General features: G+C 34.4%; 1 protein-coding gene across 1 annotated transcript; it reads right to left on the bottom strand.

Annotated features, from left to right (window-relative positions):
- Positions 1-6,173: 6,173 nt before the first annotated feature.
- Positions 6,174-7,111, bottom strand: LOC131837884 (olfactory receptor 6C2-like). Its single transcript, XM_059183542.1, is given in 2 exon segments — positions 6,174-6,682; positions 6,685-7,111. Coding segments are annotated over 2 exon segments (936 nt in total).
- Between the last annotated feature and the right edge of the window lie 12,634 nt (positions 7,112-19,745).

The raw sequence follows: 19,745 nt of genomic DNA, 5'->3' as shown, positions 1-19,745 counted from the left end.
TCGGCTCTGTGTCTGCAGTTGGCTTCCCTGCTCCAATGCCTGGGAGCTCTGCTACACTCTGACCATTTCTGGTCTTTTTGTGTCCCTGCGGGTGCTGAGACCACATTGTCCCCATGAGGGCTCCACCTCCTACTTAGCCTCTGGAGCAACATACCTCAGTGGAGCAGACTTATAAAAATTCTGATTTTGTACTCCGCTGCTCTCTCACTTGCTGGGTGCTGACCCCTCCTCCTTGGTCTATCTTTCTGTCTCTTCAGATTCACTTCTCCACATGTCCTACCTTCCTGAAAGTGATCAATTTCCTGTTCCTAGAATTGCTGCTCTTCCCCTCTTCAACCTCCTGTTAAGTTTGTAGGTGTTCAGAATGGTTTGATAACTATCCATTCAGTTTGCTACTCGGCCACCATCGTGCTCCTGCCCCATGTTAAAGAGTTTTTGAGTGCAGCCAGGAGGCCATTAAGGAGATGGGTCTCATGCAAGTCTTCAGTGGTGGAACCATGAACTTTTAAATTGGGCCAAACCCAAAATATTCCAAGGAGTCATCCTGAACAGCTGCCTTCACTATAGTAAGAGACAATTTAGTGATAGACTTTGCAGCCAATTATATTCAGTCAAGATTAGCTTTCTGTTGCCAGCACTAATAAAAAATTATTTGTCAACAACTAATACAAGAATTCCTGATTTGCTTAAAACAAAAACAAAAACAAACAAACAAACAAACAAACAAAAAACCAGGCTTTTGTTCCCTAGTAAGATACTATTTAGTTTCTCCCAAGTCTGTGTACCCTGAATTGCAATTCTTTGATTCCATATAAATACTCTTGCTTAATTCTTGCTTCCAGACAATTTTAGGTTGACATGACTAGTGTCAGAAGCTGGACTGGAAGCAATCCCACTGCTGCAGGCTCAGTGTGTCTAGTACTGGCCGTGGTATTCACTCAAGCATTTGTGCTCATCACGTCTCTTGACAGCTGTCTCCTTCAACTGTGAGTCCTTTCAGGTTCCAACCTCCCTCCTTCTGGTTGAGATTGCAGCCTTTATTTGGGGCCAAGTTGGAGATACCAAGGGAGATGATTTTGGTGCCAGCTCACAGCTATGCTATGGTGGTGGTGGCGGTGGGTCTTCCTACTGGTGAATACACTTTTCTTTCACAAGGGGGGGGGGGAAATGGGTAATTCCTGGTATCTTAAAATAGCTGTTAGATAATTTAAAATTGCATTGGCCATTCTGGGGAAGCTTTGTTTTAAACGAGTCCACCTTAACAGAGACTCTTTAAAGAGAAGATTCCAAGCCACTTGAAGACCATGGAATGCATTCTTTGATTGGCATACAGAAGCTTCTAAAGAAATAATAGTTCCATACAGCTCGAAAAGGATTCTTACAGCACGCAAGTGATAATAATAATAATAATTTTAAAAGGCTTTGGTTAAAGACTTTGGACATTTCAGCTGGTAATTTTAATGTGGTCCATCTACCAGAAACACAACTTGGATTCAGCTATTCTTTTGAGTTTCATATCTGAGGCATATGACAATATGAGGAATATTTAAAAAAGAAACACCAAAATCTGTAAGATCTCTTTGTCTGTCTGTATACATTTTATGGGCATAGTATTTTTCAACCTCTGGGTGGTATTACCAAAATTAATTTGTAAGAGCTCTATTTAATTGTCTTAACAAAAATCAAGTGCTTATAAATCAAATATTCCTAAAGTCCTTAGAAATATAATCAAACTAACACAGACATTTTTTCAAGTTCGTATGATCTAAGATGATCTTTGATATATAAAAACTAGTTCAAGTTTATTGGCTTAAAAAAAACAGGAATGTCTTCAGAGTTATCAGCATTAGATATAATGTGGTAAATAATTTTTTCTACATTTGTTTACAATCAAATAAGCTCATGTTATCTCAGTGTTCTAAAATTTGTCAACGAGACAAATAACAAAATTGTGTTTAGCTGTTTAGTGTTTAATCCAAATATAAATATAATTGTTATGTTAAACAAGTGATTTAAATTAATATGAATAAGATCAAAGTTTATACTAAGTTAAACTAAATAATGGATATTTGTTAAATATTTAAATTACTTATCTTTTTTTTTTAAATTTTTTATTTTTTATAAACATATATTTTTTATAAACATATATTTTTATCCCCAGGTCTGTGAATCACCAGGTTTACACACTTCACAGCACTCACCAAATCACATACCCTCCCCAAAAAAAAAAAAAAAAAAAAAAAAAAATTACTTACAAATCAGGGAAACATTAACTGTTAAACATAAGTTTATTTACTTTTGTCTTTTAATATTTACAAAAAATGTATTATGAGGAAAAATATATTTCTAAAAATTTCAGATGTTTTTAAAAGTTTACTAATATACTACAGGATGCTAATTTATTATGGTCCCCAATTGCTGGTTTCCTAGTTTTCACTGAAAAGGAAAGATTACAAATAGTTAAAAAGGTTGGAAGAAGAGCTAACATTACAAAATGAACCAGAGAAAATGTTAAAAGAGAGTAATAAGCATAAATTAACTCTGTGCAAACTGTGTTCATTGAGGCTGAGAGAATGCAGACAAGGCCACAGGTTCCTCTTTAGAAGATAAGGCACATTGAACTTCCACAGAGTTTTCTCACCCTGTGGAAGGATTTGCTAACTTCTCATTTTTCAAACTAAGGTCACAGACCATTGATGAGTTATGGTTAACATTTATTTAAATAAAAATACACAATACTTATCAATGTAGATGGATGGATGATATATGTGTCTTTAATTTTACCTATAATTTACAGATTTTATTATAGATTTATTTATTGCCTTTATATAAATAAAAAATAATAATTTTATAGAATGGAAAATAGAGTATGCATGGCATATACTGAAAATATATACATGTCAAGAAATACTTCCTGAAAATATTTCCATGTCAAGGAAATACATGTCCATTTATTGAACTTTTATTTCCGTTACTTATATGGTTTTAATGTGTATGTATGTTCTGGGACATAAATATACACTATTTCTTGCTGTGAAATGATCCAGCATGTTTTAAAGCTACTGGTTTTATACCACAGTTAAATGAGCAACAAAAGGATCTGTGCAGCTGGCTGAAAAAGTCAGTATAAGTACAATCACTCTTCTGCCCTGTACACACACAGTCGTATCTTCTCCAGGCCAAGTTGTAATCACTCTTTGATTGCCTCATAAATAGATTGTCTTTTCAGACTTACAGCCAGGCAACAATCTGTGTTCAAAAGAACTTCCTTCATTTTTTTCCCAGTTACTTGCAAGGCTGGGAATTTGGGTCATGGCATCACAGATACTGATAATTCTGTCATCAGTTCTGAAGTTGGCGTCCCATCTTTCAAGTCTTTACTCTCTGAGAACCTTCTTCAACAGTGATACAGGAATCCTGTTGCCTCTGCTTATTGCATCATTTCTAGTCTAGCTGAACAATGTCAGGACAAAACTTAATATTCTCTCATCTGCTAAAAGGACAAAGTTTTCCTGTACTATTGGTCTGCTTCCGATAAGAGATTATGAAAGAAAAGCAAAGATTTTGTGTTTTATTGGAGTAATTTTCTGTGCTTTATTAGATCTTTGATAGGTTTTGCTCACAAGTCTGTAACCTTCTGGTATTTGAATATAAAATCTTTATTGTCTCTGGTCAAATACACAGTTAAGTATCTTTCATAATAATCTGAGAGAGTGTTTACTCAAAAGTTCAAAACTTTTTGATATTTTTGACAAAATTCTGTCTGCATAGGCCATTATCAAGACTTTTGGACATTCAAAATTAGATTTGTTGCTTTTAGTTTCTTCTAATTTTGATTGTCCAGAAGTCTATTGTGCCATTCTGGCAGCCCTAGAAATATCTCCCACCAGTATTGCTTCATGACATTTACCAGTTTATCAGCTTCCCAGTGGGTCATCTGATAAGTCATTTCCATCAGAGGTCACCCAATTACCCCATCCCCCCACTACTGTCCCCTCCAGCAACTTTCAATGTGTTTCCTATAGTTCAAAGTCACTTGTGGTTTGCCTCCCTGTCTGTTTTCTGAGTCCGACTTATAATAATCAAACTCATTATTGTTTTATGTATATAGAAAAATAAGATGCTCTTATATTCAGTCACACAATTCCAGTAAATCAGATTATTATGTACTCTGTGAAGATGATTACATTTTGATCATGGGATTTCTTCCTTTGAAACTGAGAAAAGGGGCGCCTGGCTGGCTCAGTGGGTTAAGCTGCTGCCTTTGGCTCAGGTCATGATCTCAGGGTCTGGGATCGAGTCCCACATCGGGCTATCTGCTCGGCAGGGAGCCTGCTTCCTCCTCTTTCTCTCTGCCTGCCTCTCTGCCTACTTGTGATCTCTTTCTGTCAAATAAATAAATAAAATCTTTAAAACAAACAAACAAACAAAAAAACTGAGAAAAGAGTCTGGACAAAGGGACCCACTTATGTGTCCCTAGAAGTTTCTGGATTTTTGTGTGTCCATGGCATCAGTATTGACTTCGCTCTTCTTATTAAATGGAAAGGGCATTATGGGATTATTGATTTTGCCTGTGATGCTACCATTAGACTTGTCCCTCCACTGCTCCTTTAACCAAATCTGGGATCCTTCTCATAAAAAGACCTTGGTGAAGCTGGGAAGGTTATAATTTCGAATGTGTGCCCATTAATAACTCAATCTAAGATGGAAGGGGGCTTGGTTATACTTTTGCCCAAGCCTTTTTTTCTCTTGGACTGGACTAATAGACATAGAAAAGGCAATATGTACCTTATCCATAGTCATCACCAGCACCTTTAAAACTGTTCAGTTCAAATTATCAACAAACTGAAGTTAGTAGCCTGGCAGAAGTTGTCTTAGAGACTATCAAGGGCACTTGGTATCTTAATGGAGCAACAAGAAAGCTCTTGTGCCTTATTGGGAGAAAAATGCTATTTCTATAGTAATTGGTCTGTGAGGTAACATAAGAACTAAAATTTAGGGCACCTGGATGGCTCAGTGGGTTAAAGCCTCTGCCTTCGGCTCAGGTCGTGATCTCAGTGTCCTGGGATTGAGCCCCACATAGGGCTCTCTGCTCAGCAGGGACTCTGCTTCCCTCTCACGCTCTGCCTGCTTCTCTGCCTCCTTGTGATCTCTGTTGGTCAAATAAATAAATAAAATCTTAAAAAAAAACCCTACAATTTATAAAGGATAATATCAATGTATTAGGTGAAGTAGGACATAAGCTGGACTTGTAGATTATTTCAATTTCTTCAATTGTTTACTATCAGAAATAGGATCCTGGTTAAGAATGATAGAACAGACTCATTTATCGCTATTAATCTTAATTATATGTGTTCCTATGTTAACCAGATGTTTACTAAAAATTGAATCTTATGCTGTAAATTGCCCAATTGTGCAGGTTATGTTTTCACAGAAGACTATGTCAGATAATTTTAATTGGCATGGATTTTATAGACTAGAATACTTGGAGAAATTAGTCACAGGACCTCCCCTTACTTGCTCGCCACAACTCTGTCACAGAGGGACTAGATGGAACCAGGGCAGGTATTGAAACTATGCTGGCCTTTATTTTTTAAATAATTTTTTATTTGTTTTATATGTACATTAACATATAATATATTATTAGCCCCAGGGGTATTTTCTTTCTTTAATATAGAATTGTTTCTGCTTTGCCCTGAGAGTACGTGGAAGTAAATTTCTGATTTGTTCTCTGTTGTTAGTGCTTAACATAGTACCTTACTCAAGGAAACTACCAAATTCATATTCATTAAGTGAGTCAAGGGATAAATCATTTGAAAGCTTTGGATTGGAAGAAACAATGACAACCATTACTTAATCTTTAACTGGAAAAAGTAAAAATTTTAAACTATATTTTCCTCTTTTAATATTTTCTGATTTGAAGATATACTTCTGTTTAATTTGTTGTGTTTTGTTTTTTGATTTTCCTAATTTGGAGGTAAAGCTAGGATTTAAGTTTTTAAAAGCTATTAACATGCCTGTTTGTGGAAGGATCTTAAAAGGTATTTGTGATGAAGATGTTACTAGAATAGGATGAATGAAAACGAATAAAATAACTTGACTATAAAATTTGGCCCATTATATTTGGTTCTTTATATTTATTTATTTATTTATTTATTTGGCTTTACATTCTCTTATTTCCTGGAAAATATCACAATTTTTTTGAGTGAGTTATTGAAGGCTTGTTTGACTTGCTTATTCCTCAGTGTATAAATGAAAGGGTTCAGAACTGGAGCAGTAGAGGTAGTGAGCACCATCACGCCCTTATTAATCACCACTGATTCCTTTGCTGAAGGTTTGATATAGATGAAGATGCAGCTGCCATAAGTGATAGAAACCACAATCATGTGGGAAGAACAAGTAGAAAAGGCTTTTTTTTTCTTTTGCTGGTCAGAAGGGAATCCTAAAATTGTCTTGATGATATAAATGTAAGACAGAACTACACATGTAAGTGTCATAAGGAGGGTCAGAACAGCACAGATTATAACAGTCTGTTCCATGAACCAAGTATTTGAACAAGAGATTTTCAGGAGGGAAGATGCATCACGGATAAAATAATCAATGGTATTAGAATCACAGAATTCCAGATTTAGGCCTAAGCTAAGTGGGGGGATTATAATCAACAGACCAGCTACCCAACACCAAAAACACATCTTCTGCAGACAGTACTAATCATGACAGTCACATAATGTAAGGGTTTGCAGATGGCCACATAACATTCATAGAACATGGCAGCCAACAGAAAAAATTCAGTTATACCAAAGAAATCAGTAAAAAATACCTGACTGGCACAGGCATTGTAAGTAATGACCCTGTCACCTGTTGCTATGTTATATAAATACCTTGGAATACAAGCAGATGTGAATGAGATCTCTAAGAAGGAGAAATTTTGTAGGAGATAGTACATGGCAGTTTTAAGGTGGGAATCCAATAAGATGAGGCAGATGATTGTCAAGTTCCCAATTATACTCAACATATAAGTGAGGAAGAGAAAGATAAAAATTAAAACCTGCAGTGGAGGGTCATCTATCAGTCCCAGCAGAATGAATGTTGTTACTGTACCATTTCTCATCACTGATTCATGATAATATTTTAAATATGCATGTAACATTGAGACATTTTATTATAGATTATTTTAACAATATGAACTCTATCATATGTCGAGGGCGGATGCTTCAGGGGCTCGGAGATCCGTCAACCACAGTGCTTTGCAAAATGGCGCCTGGAGATTTGCCAGAAGGTGTGTCTAGAGTGACTGATTGTAAACAGGAAGTACTACCTATTGGCTGTTGAACTATTGCTATGCTGTGGGTACTTGGTAACAAGCTTAAGATTGGTGGATGCATATCGCTGTCTATGCTGATTGGCTTAGCTCTCCTATATAAGCGATGGCCATATGAAATAAAGCGCTCTTATTTTTTTGAAACCCAACCAGACGGAGGGTCATTATTATCGCTGCTGGACGGCGATAATCATAGTCAGGTTTTTATTTATTATTATTAAAAATGTTTGCAATTTAAGTGTACACTCTGTAATGGACTACTTTTCACTCTTATGGGTCTCTCATTTCATAGGAGAAAGATGTTTTTGATTTTCAAGAATTCTTTGATGTATTTGCTTGACATATTGTTCCTTCTTAAAGTACTAATATGTCAGAAACGTTGGGTTTAATGCATATTCTGTAGTCACTTGAAGTCTCTGTTCCAGCTCTATGATTAAAGAATTTTGCTTTCTGTCTTTGTTTATTGCATACAAGTTTTCTCCTATGCATATCTCTAAACTTCATCGTGCATGCAGTTACACACACTCACCCATATACACACACACAGTGTCTTGACCTCTCTCTCTAAGATTTGTATGTCCCTAAGTAATCACCTATAATTCACAGTGGAGCAGAATATATAATGTTTTAATGTGCAGTATACTTTGCATGGGATACTTTTATACTTTCAAAAAGTGCTCTGATCAGCTTCAAAGATATTACAGTGCTGATCAAAGTGCTTTGATCAGCTTCAAAGATATTACAAATGTTATATATTTTCTGATCCTTGTATATAAAGTGTTTTCTTCATTTCCCTTCATTTCTTGCCGTAATATTTCCTATGTAGTTGCATCAGTTCCTATGTTTTGAAATACTTCAAGTGGTCTTCACGTAATCTGTATCTTTAGTTTATAATTGTTCTTTCTCATTCTCAGATGCAACCTAACATTTATTTGGATATTTCACATGGACTTCAAATCCCCTGTATCACAAATGAAATATAATCTCCCTCTCTCTTCCGCCTCATCTTAATATGTCTTTTTCAAGAAGGATAATAGACTACATTTATTGAACACATTCCATGTGATCAGTATTTTAGTAAACATTTCTCATGAAACATCTGTTCTGTCTTCAACTCACTGAGTAATTTGTATTCATCCTTAAGCCCTATGGAGTTTCCTAAAAGTCTAATGACTATGCTGTCTTTCAACCTCATCACCGTGTTCCCATAGAAAACAATGCTTTCTACTATTTTTAACACTCAAAAGAGAATCTAATTTGTGAAGACCATAATGTGTTTTTTTCACCATACAGTTAACACAGCTCTATATACATTGTCAGCCATCTAATGTTTCTAAGTGAATTTAATTATAGTGTGCTTTCCAGACACCTATGCAAATATTTTCCTATTTGGATTTCTAATTCAAAGCACTTTGATAATAATTTTGTTCATTGAAATTTTCTATTGGAATCTATTATTGGAATTTGTTTTTTGTTTTTTTTTTGTTTTTTTTTTTTTTACTTTTAAAGAAGATCAAGGTTTTTTTATTTATTTTATTTTTTTTTTTTTGCTTTTGTTTATTACTTTCATAGAGGATAGAAGATAAACTGCCTTCTCTTTGCCCTATCTTCTAGTAAAATTCTGTTGATGCAATTTTTGGCATGGGAAGCAAGATATTAATTCCAGAGGGAATGAAATTTTTTGATTGAGTTTCTGTTATTAGATCTTCCACAGATTGTTTTAAGGCATTGACAGTTAATTAGTGAAGACTCAAATATTTTCATTTAAAGTTAGTGTCTCTAGGTTTGAAATTTCCTACTGCAGTGAATTATATTCAATTATTACAAGTTTCCCCTGGAGACCCCAATTTACTTATATGCAGACTACTCACTTTCCCATGTAAACTAATGTATTTTTAAAAATTAATTTTGTTCAGTTAGCCACTGTATAGTACAACATTAATTTTTGTTGTAGTGTTCAATGATTCATTAGTTGCATATAACACTCAGTGCTTATCACTAGGGTATTGTTTTACTGATGTAAAACAGGGTTGGCTCTGACTAAGGAGCAAAACCAATTAAGGCCTCAGGACGATGATATCAAACAGAAGAAAGAACTGAACTAAGCTCATGGTTGACATGACCAAACACTCTAAGGGAATCAAGAGATGCATTCAACTACTGCAGTAAATCAAATTGGTAATGTGGGAGAAAAATTTCTGCACCCCATCTCTTACCTTCCTCCAACCCAGTTTCTAATTTCTCAGCAATGCATACACCATGGTATTGACTAAATGTACTCAGCCCTATCTCCATAGGATATTATTTTATACTCTAAAAAGTTTTTTTTTTTTAATCTGAGGTGTCATAAGGTATAATACAAGGCTTAAAAAAGACTCAGTGAAATGTGGCTAATTGGTTTTTGTTATTCTGCCTTCAAAACATGTTTGATGTGGGTTTAAGGATCTCTAATGAGGATGAAACTTTGGTTGGTGTGTCATTTTTCTGAGAAAGTAAGGGTATGTTTATACAATTATGTGAATATATATCTTATTTTTTGGTGATATTGATGATACAGGTAATATATTTCTGGATAGCTATCAAATTTTAATCCTTTTAAATGTCAGTATATTCTTGTACATAAAAGTCTCTCAGAAAATTACTTTTATGTATCACTCTCATTTATAATTTTTAAAAGATAGGTAAAACATGCTTTTTTTAGAGCATAATAAAACTCAGGTGACATGAAAGTAAATATAACTAAAATGACACTTTTCCTCACTTACTGTTATGACTGTGAATCATAGTTTCTGCTGGTTGTTGAAATACATGAAGCTTTAAAACTCCTAAACTGAAGATGGTAGTTGAGGTGAAGATTTTTATCTGAATTCTGGCCACTTTTGCTTATGAATCCACTGTCACATTCACAACTCCAAGATGCACAGTAGTATCCATCTTCAACCAGTTACATGGAATTCCTTGTTTGCTATTAAAATCCCCCTCACAAAAGGGATTTAAAAAAACAAACAAAAAATAATACAGTACAAGGCTGTGGAATGTCAGTAACCTTCTCCAGTTTCAAGAAAATTGCAATTTTGACCTATCAGGGTTGTGAGCACAATTGCTATATCTAACTTGGCATTTGGGTTATCTGATAAGAATGCAACTAAGTTAATAAACAAAAAGTTCCTGATGACTGAAGAACAGAGTCATTAATGAATCTTCTGATAAATAAAATTGGGGTTAAAAAAAGTACACTAACTGTGGCTTCTTTGGAGACAGTGTCCTTGGAGACAGGAGGGTGCAGCAGCAGATAATAGGCATAGGACAACAGAAAAATCTGGTTATAAAACAACTTTAGCTCCTTTTGCTGTCATATCACATAAACTGAGAGACAGCACAAGGAAGGGTCATAAAAAAACCACATTCTTCATTTACTGATTTGTTACATAAATTATATTTGGAAAATTTAAATACATAAATTATATTTGGGAAGTTATACTTGGACAAGAAAAAGGAAAAATATGTAAAACCATATAACCCACAGTGCTTAATTATAGCATCAAAACTCCAGTCTTTTCCCCCCAAATATATCAATATACCTATAGGTATGATTTAAAAATAAACATTAGTAACATAATTGTTATATTTGGACATATACATCTGTGTTCTTCTAAACATATTCTAGATTAATATACATATCATTATATTTGAATCATTTATTGTTATTAACTTATGTTCAATATCTTAATGTTCCTTCAGCTCTTAGAATCAAATTACTATAGATCCATGTTCTTAAAATAGACCATGCTGCCATGGTCTATTAATTTATGACAAAAGAACCAAGAACATACACTAGGAAAAGGAAAGACTCTTCAATAAATGCTGTTGGGAAAACTGGACAGCTACATATAAAATAATTCAACCATACACAAAAATCAACTTGAAATGGGCTACAGACTTGAATGTAAGACCTAGAACCATAAAATTCCCTGAAGAACACATAGGAGGTATCAGTCTTGATATCTTTGATACCAGTCTTGGCAGTAGTTTTGGATTTGACCCTTAAAGTGAAGAAACAAAGAAAAATAAACAAGTGGGTCTACATTAAACAAAAAAACTTTTACCCAGCTTAGTAAACCATCAACAAAGTGTAAGGGCTCCCTACTGAATGGGAGAAAATATTTGGAAATCATTTATCTGATAAGAGATTAGTATCCAAAATAATATAAAGAACTCATACAACTCAATAGCAAAAAAGAAAAAAAACAAAACAAAACAAATAAAATTAAAATTGGGCAAGGGGTAGAAGATCAGAATAGATATTTTTCCAAAGACACACAAATAGCCAGAAGGTACACAAAAAGGTGTTCAGCATCACTAATCATCATGGCAATGCAAATCAAAACCAGAATGGGATATTACTTGACGCCTGCTACAATGGCGGTTATCAAAAATGCAGGAGATAAAAATTGTTGTAAAATATGGAGGAAAGAGAATCCTTTGCACTGTTGTTGAGAATGTAAATTGGTGCAGCCACTGTGGAAATAGTATAGAGGTTCCTCAAAAATTTAAAAATAGCACTAGGGTGCCTGGGTGGCTCAGTGGGTTAAAGCCTCTGCCTTCACCTCAGGTCATGATCCCAGGGTCCTGGGATCAAGCCCTGCATCGGCTCTCTGCTCAGCAAGGAGCCTGCTTCCTCCTCTCTCCCTGCCTGCCTCTCTGCCTATTTGTGATCTCTTTCAAATAAATAAATAAAATCTTAAAAAAAATAAAAATAAAAATAGTACTAGCATAAGATCCAGAAATCCCTATTCAAGGTATATATCCAAAGGAAATGAAAACAGGGATTGAAGAGATACATGAGTTGTATTTTTGTTGCAGCCTTATTCATAATAGCTGGGATATGGAAACAACCTATAAGGTTATCAATATATGAGTGGATAAAGAAGATGTAGTGTGTATATGTACAATAGAATATTATTCAACCATAGGGAAGAAGGAAATCCTGCCTTTTGTGACAACATGGATGGTACTTAGAGGCATTATGCTAAGCAAGATAAGTTAGACAAAGAAAGATAAATATTGCATGATATCACTTATATGTGGAATCTAAAAACATAAAAAAAAATCAGTAACAGAGTGTAGGAAAGTTGTTGCTGGGACTGGGGGATGAGGAAAATAGGCAGAGTTTGGTAAAAGCATAGGAACTATACGGTGAATAAAGTCTGAAGATCAAATGTATGACATGGTGACTATATTTAATAACACTGTATTGTATAACTAAAATTTGTTGAGAGTAGAACTTAAATGTTCTCACCAAAAAAAAAAAAAAAAAAAAAAAAACAAACAAAAAACAAAATAAATAATCCCCAAAAGCCTTGAAACCAAAACCAAAAAGTCAAACCAAAACATTTGATGATATATAAACTGTGATGATTTGATATATACAGATAGCCCACTGTTCCCATGGTGGGAGCCATTTTGGAGGACACAGTCTTGAGAGAGCAGTGTGTCATTGAAATCATCTAGACAGTATGTGATTAAACCCAGCTAAAGCTCCTACATAAACTACATTCTGGAGGAGATGGGTGTAGAGATTTAATCAACTTGAAGCCACTGATGACAAGCCCCATATATAATATATTCTCCTGATTGTTGAAACTACAGTTTATCAGTCTGGAGTAGCCTGCATCTTTTGATCCCTCCTTGCCCTTTGTGTAATGGGACCAGTTTTAGATTTCACCAGGAAAGCTTCTGAAATTGTGAATCAACAACTTTTTAAAATTAAAAAAAAAAAATTATAAAGGCCATTAGTTTCCACAGTGGTACATTTAGATAATTTCAAGGTATATTAAGAAAATCAGATTACTTTATTTATAGAGCACTCTAATGACAAATCATGATTCATTTATTCCCAATTTATGTTTTATTTTTATCTGCACATTGGGTTAGAATTACTTGTATTTATATTTTACTGCTGACTGAAGATATATCCTAAAGTTAAACTTCTAAAGTCTTAATTTTTCTTTGTAGTTTGGTTACTGGTAAAATGCAAATATCTGCAAATAGTTATGGGCTTTCTGTATCCATTACTTAAGATTTTGAGATTTAGCATTATTCTAATTTTTGAACCCATGTTTTATTCTCTAAACAACTTTTTCCTGACTCATTTCTTTTCCTCTCTCTTCCTCATGAATTTTTTGTCTAAACTTTATGGTCATTGTCTATTGCTATTGGTGAGAAATTTGTTGTTTGAAATGTTAAGATATGTTGGGTGTGACATTCACAGGATTGTATGACAGCATCACGATTTTTTTATTTTTACTTTTAATTTGTTTGGCTAAGATTTAAACATTCCAACATCTTGGTTCCGATATCATTAAGTAAAAAAAAAAAAAATCAGATTTAAAATATTAATCACATTCCACAAGCACTATTTACTTTCACTCTTACTCGGTCTTGTCATCTGTGAAGTGGAAATAATAATAATGTCCTTTATATGCCATTTAAAAAAAACTAAATTCTACATATCTGAAACTTAGAAAGTGCCTAGCTTGTTATAACTATATGCTCCCTATTTGTTCTTATTCACAGTAATTTTCCTTTTGTTATTCACCCTCCATTATTCTTTACCACATTGTAATCATACATTGACCCCATTGTTCTTTTTATAAAATTTTCCGTTTATTTATTTCAGTGGGGAAGGCAAAGACAGAGGGGGAGGGAAAGAATCTCAAGCAGACTCCCTCCTGAGTGCAAAGTCTGACACGGGGCTTGATTTCATGACCCTGAGATCATGACCAGAACTGAAACCAAGTTGCTCAGACAACTGAACCATCCAGATGCCCCACCCCTGTTGTTCTAATAAAACCATGTTTACCAAAGTTTATTAAAGACCCCATCTTTTGATATAAAATAGTAGAAGACATCTATGTAGAATGGAACCCAATGAAATTATGATATGTGGATTGGATGTCATTCAATGTAATAAATTCTTTCTCCTATTCCAGTATCACCCTGAAAATGTACATTATTTTCAGGCTAATGTGGTGCTTTTTATCTAGAATAGCATCTATAAGTAACACAGTTCCATATATATTCAACACCTAAAAAATTTTCAGGCAACTTTTTTTTTAAAAGATTTATTTATTTATTTGAGAGAGAAACGGAGAGAGGAAGAGAGAGATAGAAGGGGAGAGAGGAAGAAGAAAGGGAGAAGGACTAGCAAACACTGTACTGCGTGAGGAGCTCCATCTCATGATTCTGAGATCATGACCTGAGCCAAATCAAGTCCTTATTAGTAAAAATTTTAAGTCGAATTTTCTACCCGAAGCTACATTATTCTTATTTGGGATATAGCTAAAAGTGCTAGGATATTGAATTTACTTATTTAATTTCCTATATTCTGAGTGTTTTTGAAGATTTTTTTTTTTTCTGGCTAGTGTAGTAAGTCTTATTATGAAGAAGCACTACTCTGATTATATTCATTATATTCACTTCTGAAAAAAGTAGTAATTGCCTTCTCTTTGCCTTACCTGTCAATCAGAGGAATAGTAGTATGTTCATAAGGAGTAATTGTATGTTTACTGATTCTGGTTTTCCTGTCTTGATTAATCTCTCAGTGGGATATTAAACCCAGAAGCCAGGGTCTTTGAAATTCTAAATTTATGACATTATGTTTAGATTTTTCCCCCCTCAACTAACAGGAACTAAAAACTATGTTAGCTTTCTTTTTTTTTTTTTTTTTTTTTTACATTTCTTTTCAAGTGTACCAGAATTCATTGTTTATGTACCACACCAATGCTGGCTTTTAAAATATTTTCAAAATGAAATCAGGGTTTCCCAAAATAGTATATTTCCTACAATTTTAACTGTAGGCTCCAGTTCATTTACTAGGTGAAATGTTTTGCTATATTGCTTTATAATATTTTCTCCATATTGAGACAGGGCCAGTACCACCTCTGATCATGTGCCTAAATGCCAGAGTTGAATCCCAGGGATGACAGTCCCTATCAAAGACAAGGGGCATGGACTTGATCATGGTTTGCTTGAGAGCTGTAATGCTCCCATAGATGTAGGTCCACTCCTCTAACATTTACAATTGATCATTTCTTCATAGAAATGATCAATTCATCACAGTGAGGACCATTTCTGCAGCCACCCCATCCCTGAATCTATTCTTCCCAATGTACAAAGACTTGTGGGCTTCTCTGAAAATGAATACAACCCAACTGACTCTGAGAATCATTTTTCTTCCAGTCATTAAAACTATACTTCTATAAGAACTCTGACATTACAATGCACATGTTAAGTATAATTGATCTGAATTTTTATTGACTGATTGCTGTTTGTATGATATGTAAAAGGTTTTAAAATTTGATTTCTAATAAGATAATGCAATGTGGGCCAAGTTGTTAAGTGTTTTTTTTTTTTTTTTTTTCATTGAGCAGTGCATCTTCATGTCTCTCAAATTATGCTACTTTTGGATGACTTCCTATTTATTGGTACATACAGATGATCGATGACTATAAGCTATCCCAAAGTAATACATTTTAAAAATAACATTTTGTAAATATCCATATTAAAACTCAACATCTCCAAGCTTTATACAGTCAGGGAAAATCCATTTCCCAGAAACAATATGACCCAATTATCACCAAAAGATAATATAACTGAAAGGACAGAATTGATCATATTTATTTATACTTCTAGCAATTAATTGTAAACTCTCGATGTTTATCTACAATTATTCTTACAGCTACAAATTTGAGAATAAATGTAATGTTGAAAATCCGCATGACAGCTTCTACTCACTGCTGATTGAGTCCATGGCCACAGTTACAGAATCTTTGTGACTTAATCAATTGCATAAACTTCCTCAAGATAGATGTGCTGTCATAAGCCCAGGAAATATTTCCTTTCACTTTCCATCGCTAAAAAGAAAGGCTAGTACAAAGGAATTTCCTGTAGCTTTGGAAAATTTGATGTTTTAAAATCTTTGCTAGTGTATAGAAATGCAACTAATTTTTGTTATTGATCTTATATACTGCAAACTGGCTGCATTTATTAGTTCTAATAGTTGTTTGTGGATTTTCTATATACTAAATATGTCCCTTCTTCATTTACTGTCTTTTTTCTTTTCTTTCTTTCTTCCTCTAATTACCCTGGGGAAAAAAAAAAACCTCTAGTACAATGTTGAATAGAAGTGGTGAAAGCAGATATCCTTTTGTTACTGATCTTAGGGAGAAAACATTCAATCTTTCACCATTAACTATGGGTTACCTGAAGATGCTTTTATGAAGTTGAGGAAGTTACCTTCTATTCCAGTCTTTCAAGTGTCTTTATCACAAAAGGGTGCTGGATTTTGTCTAAGTATTTTTACTGTGTCACTTGAGATAACCATGTGCATAATATGTAGCATTTATACATTCAGAGAGGTTTTCTTTTTTGCATTTTATTTTTTATTGATCAGCAGTTAACAAAATACACTGCAATGTATTTTTTTTTTGCTTGGTAATAGACATTTAATATTCTACCCTTTTGTAGATGAAAATCTGTTTGAAAGAAATTTTATTTTCACCCAAATGTATATATACCAAAACCTTCATATATAAGTGGGATTATATGATAAGTGATTTATTTTGATTTTTTCCTTTGTCTCATTCTACCTATTCTTCTTTCTAATTACATTGTTTAGTTTTTGCTTCAGATAACCTTCATTAAAATTTGTTTCCTTTAATATTTTATATGTTCAGTGATTATATGAAAATAAATATTCTGCAATACAAAAATAATCTATGCATTCACACAGACACATGCTTATACTAAAATTTTCCAGCCTGGAATATTGGCTGTCTTTCTTTTGTTCTAATTAAATTTTATATTCTTTTAAGAGATTTTATACTTTATTTATATATATACTGCACTTCTATGTTAAATTTATTCTCTTGGTAATTAAACCAAGATAACATTTTATGACCAAAATAACATTTGCTCATTGATTTCCTATTGTTTTTTGCTATTACAGTCTACTTCTTTTTAAAACATTTTCCATTTTTTCAGCTACAATACCAAATTACCTTACTAGTTCCATTAGTTTCCTATTAGTTACTTGAGTTTTTCTTGTATGTAATGCCCTCAATATAAAAAAAGATATATCAAATTTCATCAAATTTAAGACAACATCAATTGTAAAGCATGCCATTATACTAATTATCACCATTGAAAAGATAATGTTGACAATTAGCCTATGAACAATGGTAGATGCATCCATTGTATGAAATGTCTGAATTTCAGAAAAGAAAATATGAATAATACTTTAAAATCAAGGAAATGCCATTGTTTTTATTGTTTCCTATATATATCATGATTATTTTGTTTTCTTATGTCATCGTCCAAAATCTAATAAAATATGGGGCATTTCTGATTTTTACTCATCACATTCATTGAGGTGGGGTTTATCTCTGCTCTTTCAAAGAACTGGCTTTTGAATTTATTTGAACTTATTTAATTGATTTGAGTTTCTACTTACAGTAACAGTTTTCATTTGTTTTGTTTTCAATGTTTTTTTTTTTTTTCAAATTCACTAGTATAAATTCCTCACTTTTGGTCTAGTTTATATATTTTTTAAAAAATGAATTTATTGGCAGGAGGAGTCAAGATGGCAGAGAAGTAGCAGGCTGAGACTACTTCAGCTAGCAGGAGATCAGCTAGATAGCTTATCTAAAGATTGCAAACACCTGAAAATCCATCAGCAGATCGAAGAGAAGAAGAACAGCAATTCTGGAAACAGAAAAACAACCACTTTCTGGAAGGTAGGACCGGCGGTGAAGTGAATCCAAAGCGACGGGAAGATAGACCCCGGGGGGAGGGGCCGGCTCCCGGCAAGCAGAAGCAACGGTGCACAAATTCAGGACTTTTAAAAGTCTGTTCCGCTGAGGGACATTGCTCCAGGCTAAACCGGAGTGAAGCCCACGCGGGGTCAGTGTGGCCTCAGGTCCCGCAGGGTCACAGAAGGATCAGGGGTGTCTGAGTGTTGCAGAGCTTGCGGGTATTGGAATGGGAAAGCCAGCTACAGAGACAGAGCCGACATTAAGCTCACTGCTCGGTGTTACCTTGAACTGATCGCAGGCTCCGTAGGCTTGGAGGGCGGCCAGAGGTCAGGCAGACGGGAGTTACTGGGCGCTGTTTTCTGAGGGCGCACTGTGGAGTGGGGACCCGGGCTATCGGCCCCTCCTGGCCGGAGACCAGGAGGCCACCATTTATATTCCCGGTCCTCCGGAACTCTACGGAAAGCACTCAGGGAACAAAAGCTCCTGAAAGCAAACCTGAGTGGATTACTCACCCCGGCCCCTGATAAGGGCAGTGGAATTCCGCCTGGGGCAAAGACACTTGAGAATCACTACAAAGGCCCCTCCCCCAGAAGATCAACAAGAAATCCAGCTGAAACCAAGTTCACCTACCAAGGAGTGCGGTTTCAATACCAAGGAGAGCAGCAGAATTCCAGAGGAGGAGAAAGCAAAGCACAGAACCCTGTGATTTTTTTTAGTCTTGCAGTTAATTTAATGTTTTTCTTTTTCGTTTTTTGATTTTTTTTCTCTCCTTCTACTTAAATTTTTTTTTAACTTTTACCTTTTTCTTTTTTAACGTTTTTTAACTAGTTTATCTAATATATATATTTTTTCTTTTTTATATTTTTCTTATTTGTTTTCTTTTTTTAAATTCTTTTCTTTTCTTTTCTTTTTTCTTTTTAATTTTTTTTTCTTTCTTCCTTTTGGAACCTCTTTTTATCCCCTTTCTCGCTCCTCACGATTTGGGATCTCTTCTAATTTGGTTAAAGCAAATTTTCCTGGGGTTGTTGCCACCCTTTTAGTATTTTCCTTGCTCCTTCATATACTCTTATCTGGACAAAATGACAAGACGGAAAAATTCAACACACACACAAAAAAAAGAACAAGAGGCAGTACCAAGGCTAGGGACCTAATAAATACAGACATTGGTAATATGTCAGATCTAGAGTTCAGAATGACAATTCTCACGGTTCTAGCAGGGCTCGAAAAAGGCATGGAAGATATTAGCGAAACCCTCTTGAGAGATATAAAAGCCCTTTTTGGAGAAATAAAAAACTAAAATCTAACCAAGTTGAAATCAAAAAAGCTATTAATGAGGTGCAATCAAAAATAGAGGCTCTCATGCTAGGATAAATGAGGCAGAAGAAAGAATTAGTGATATAGAAGACCAAATGACAGAGAATAAAGAAGCTGAGCAAAAGAAGGACAAACAGCTACTGGACCATGAGGGGAGAATACGAGAGATAAGTGACACCATAAGAGGAAACAACATTAGAATAATTGGGATTCCAGAAGAAGAAGAAAGAGAGAGGGGAGCAGAAATATACTGAAGAGAATTATTGGGGAGAATTTCCCCAATATGGCAAAGGGAA

Source organism: Mustela lutreola, chromosome 8 (genome assembly GCF_030435805.1).
Source record: "Mustela lutreola isolate mMusLut2 chromosome 8, mMusLut2.pri, whole genome shotgun sequence".
In the NCBI taxonomy this organism is placed as follows: Eukaryota; Metazoa; Chordata; class Mammalia; order Carnivora; family Mustelidae; genus Mustela; species Mustela lutreola.
The sequence above is the reverse complement of the archived record's forward strand: the minus strand, read 5'-3'. Positions and strand labels throughout refer to the sequence as shown.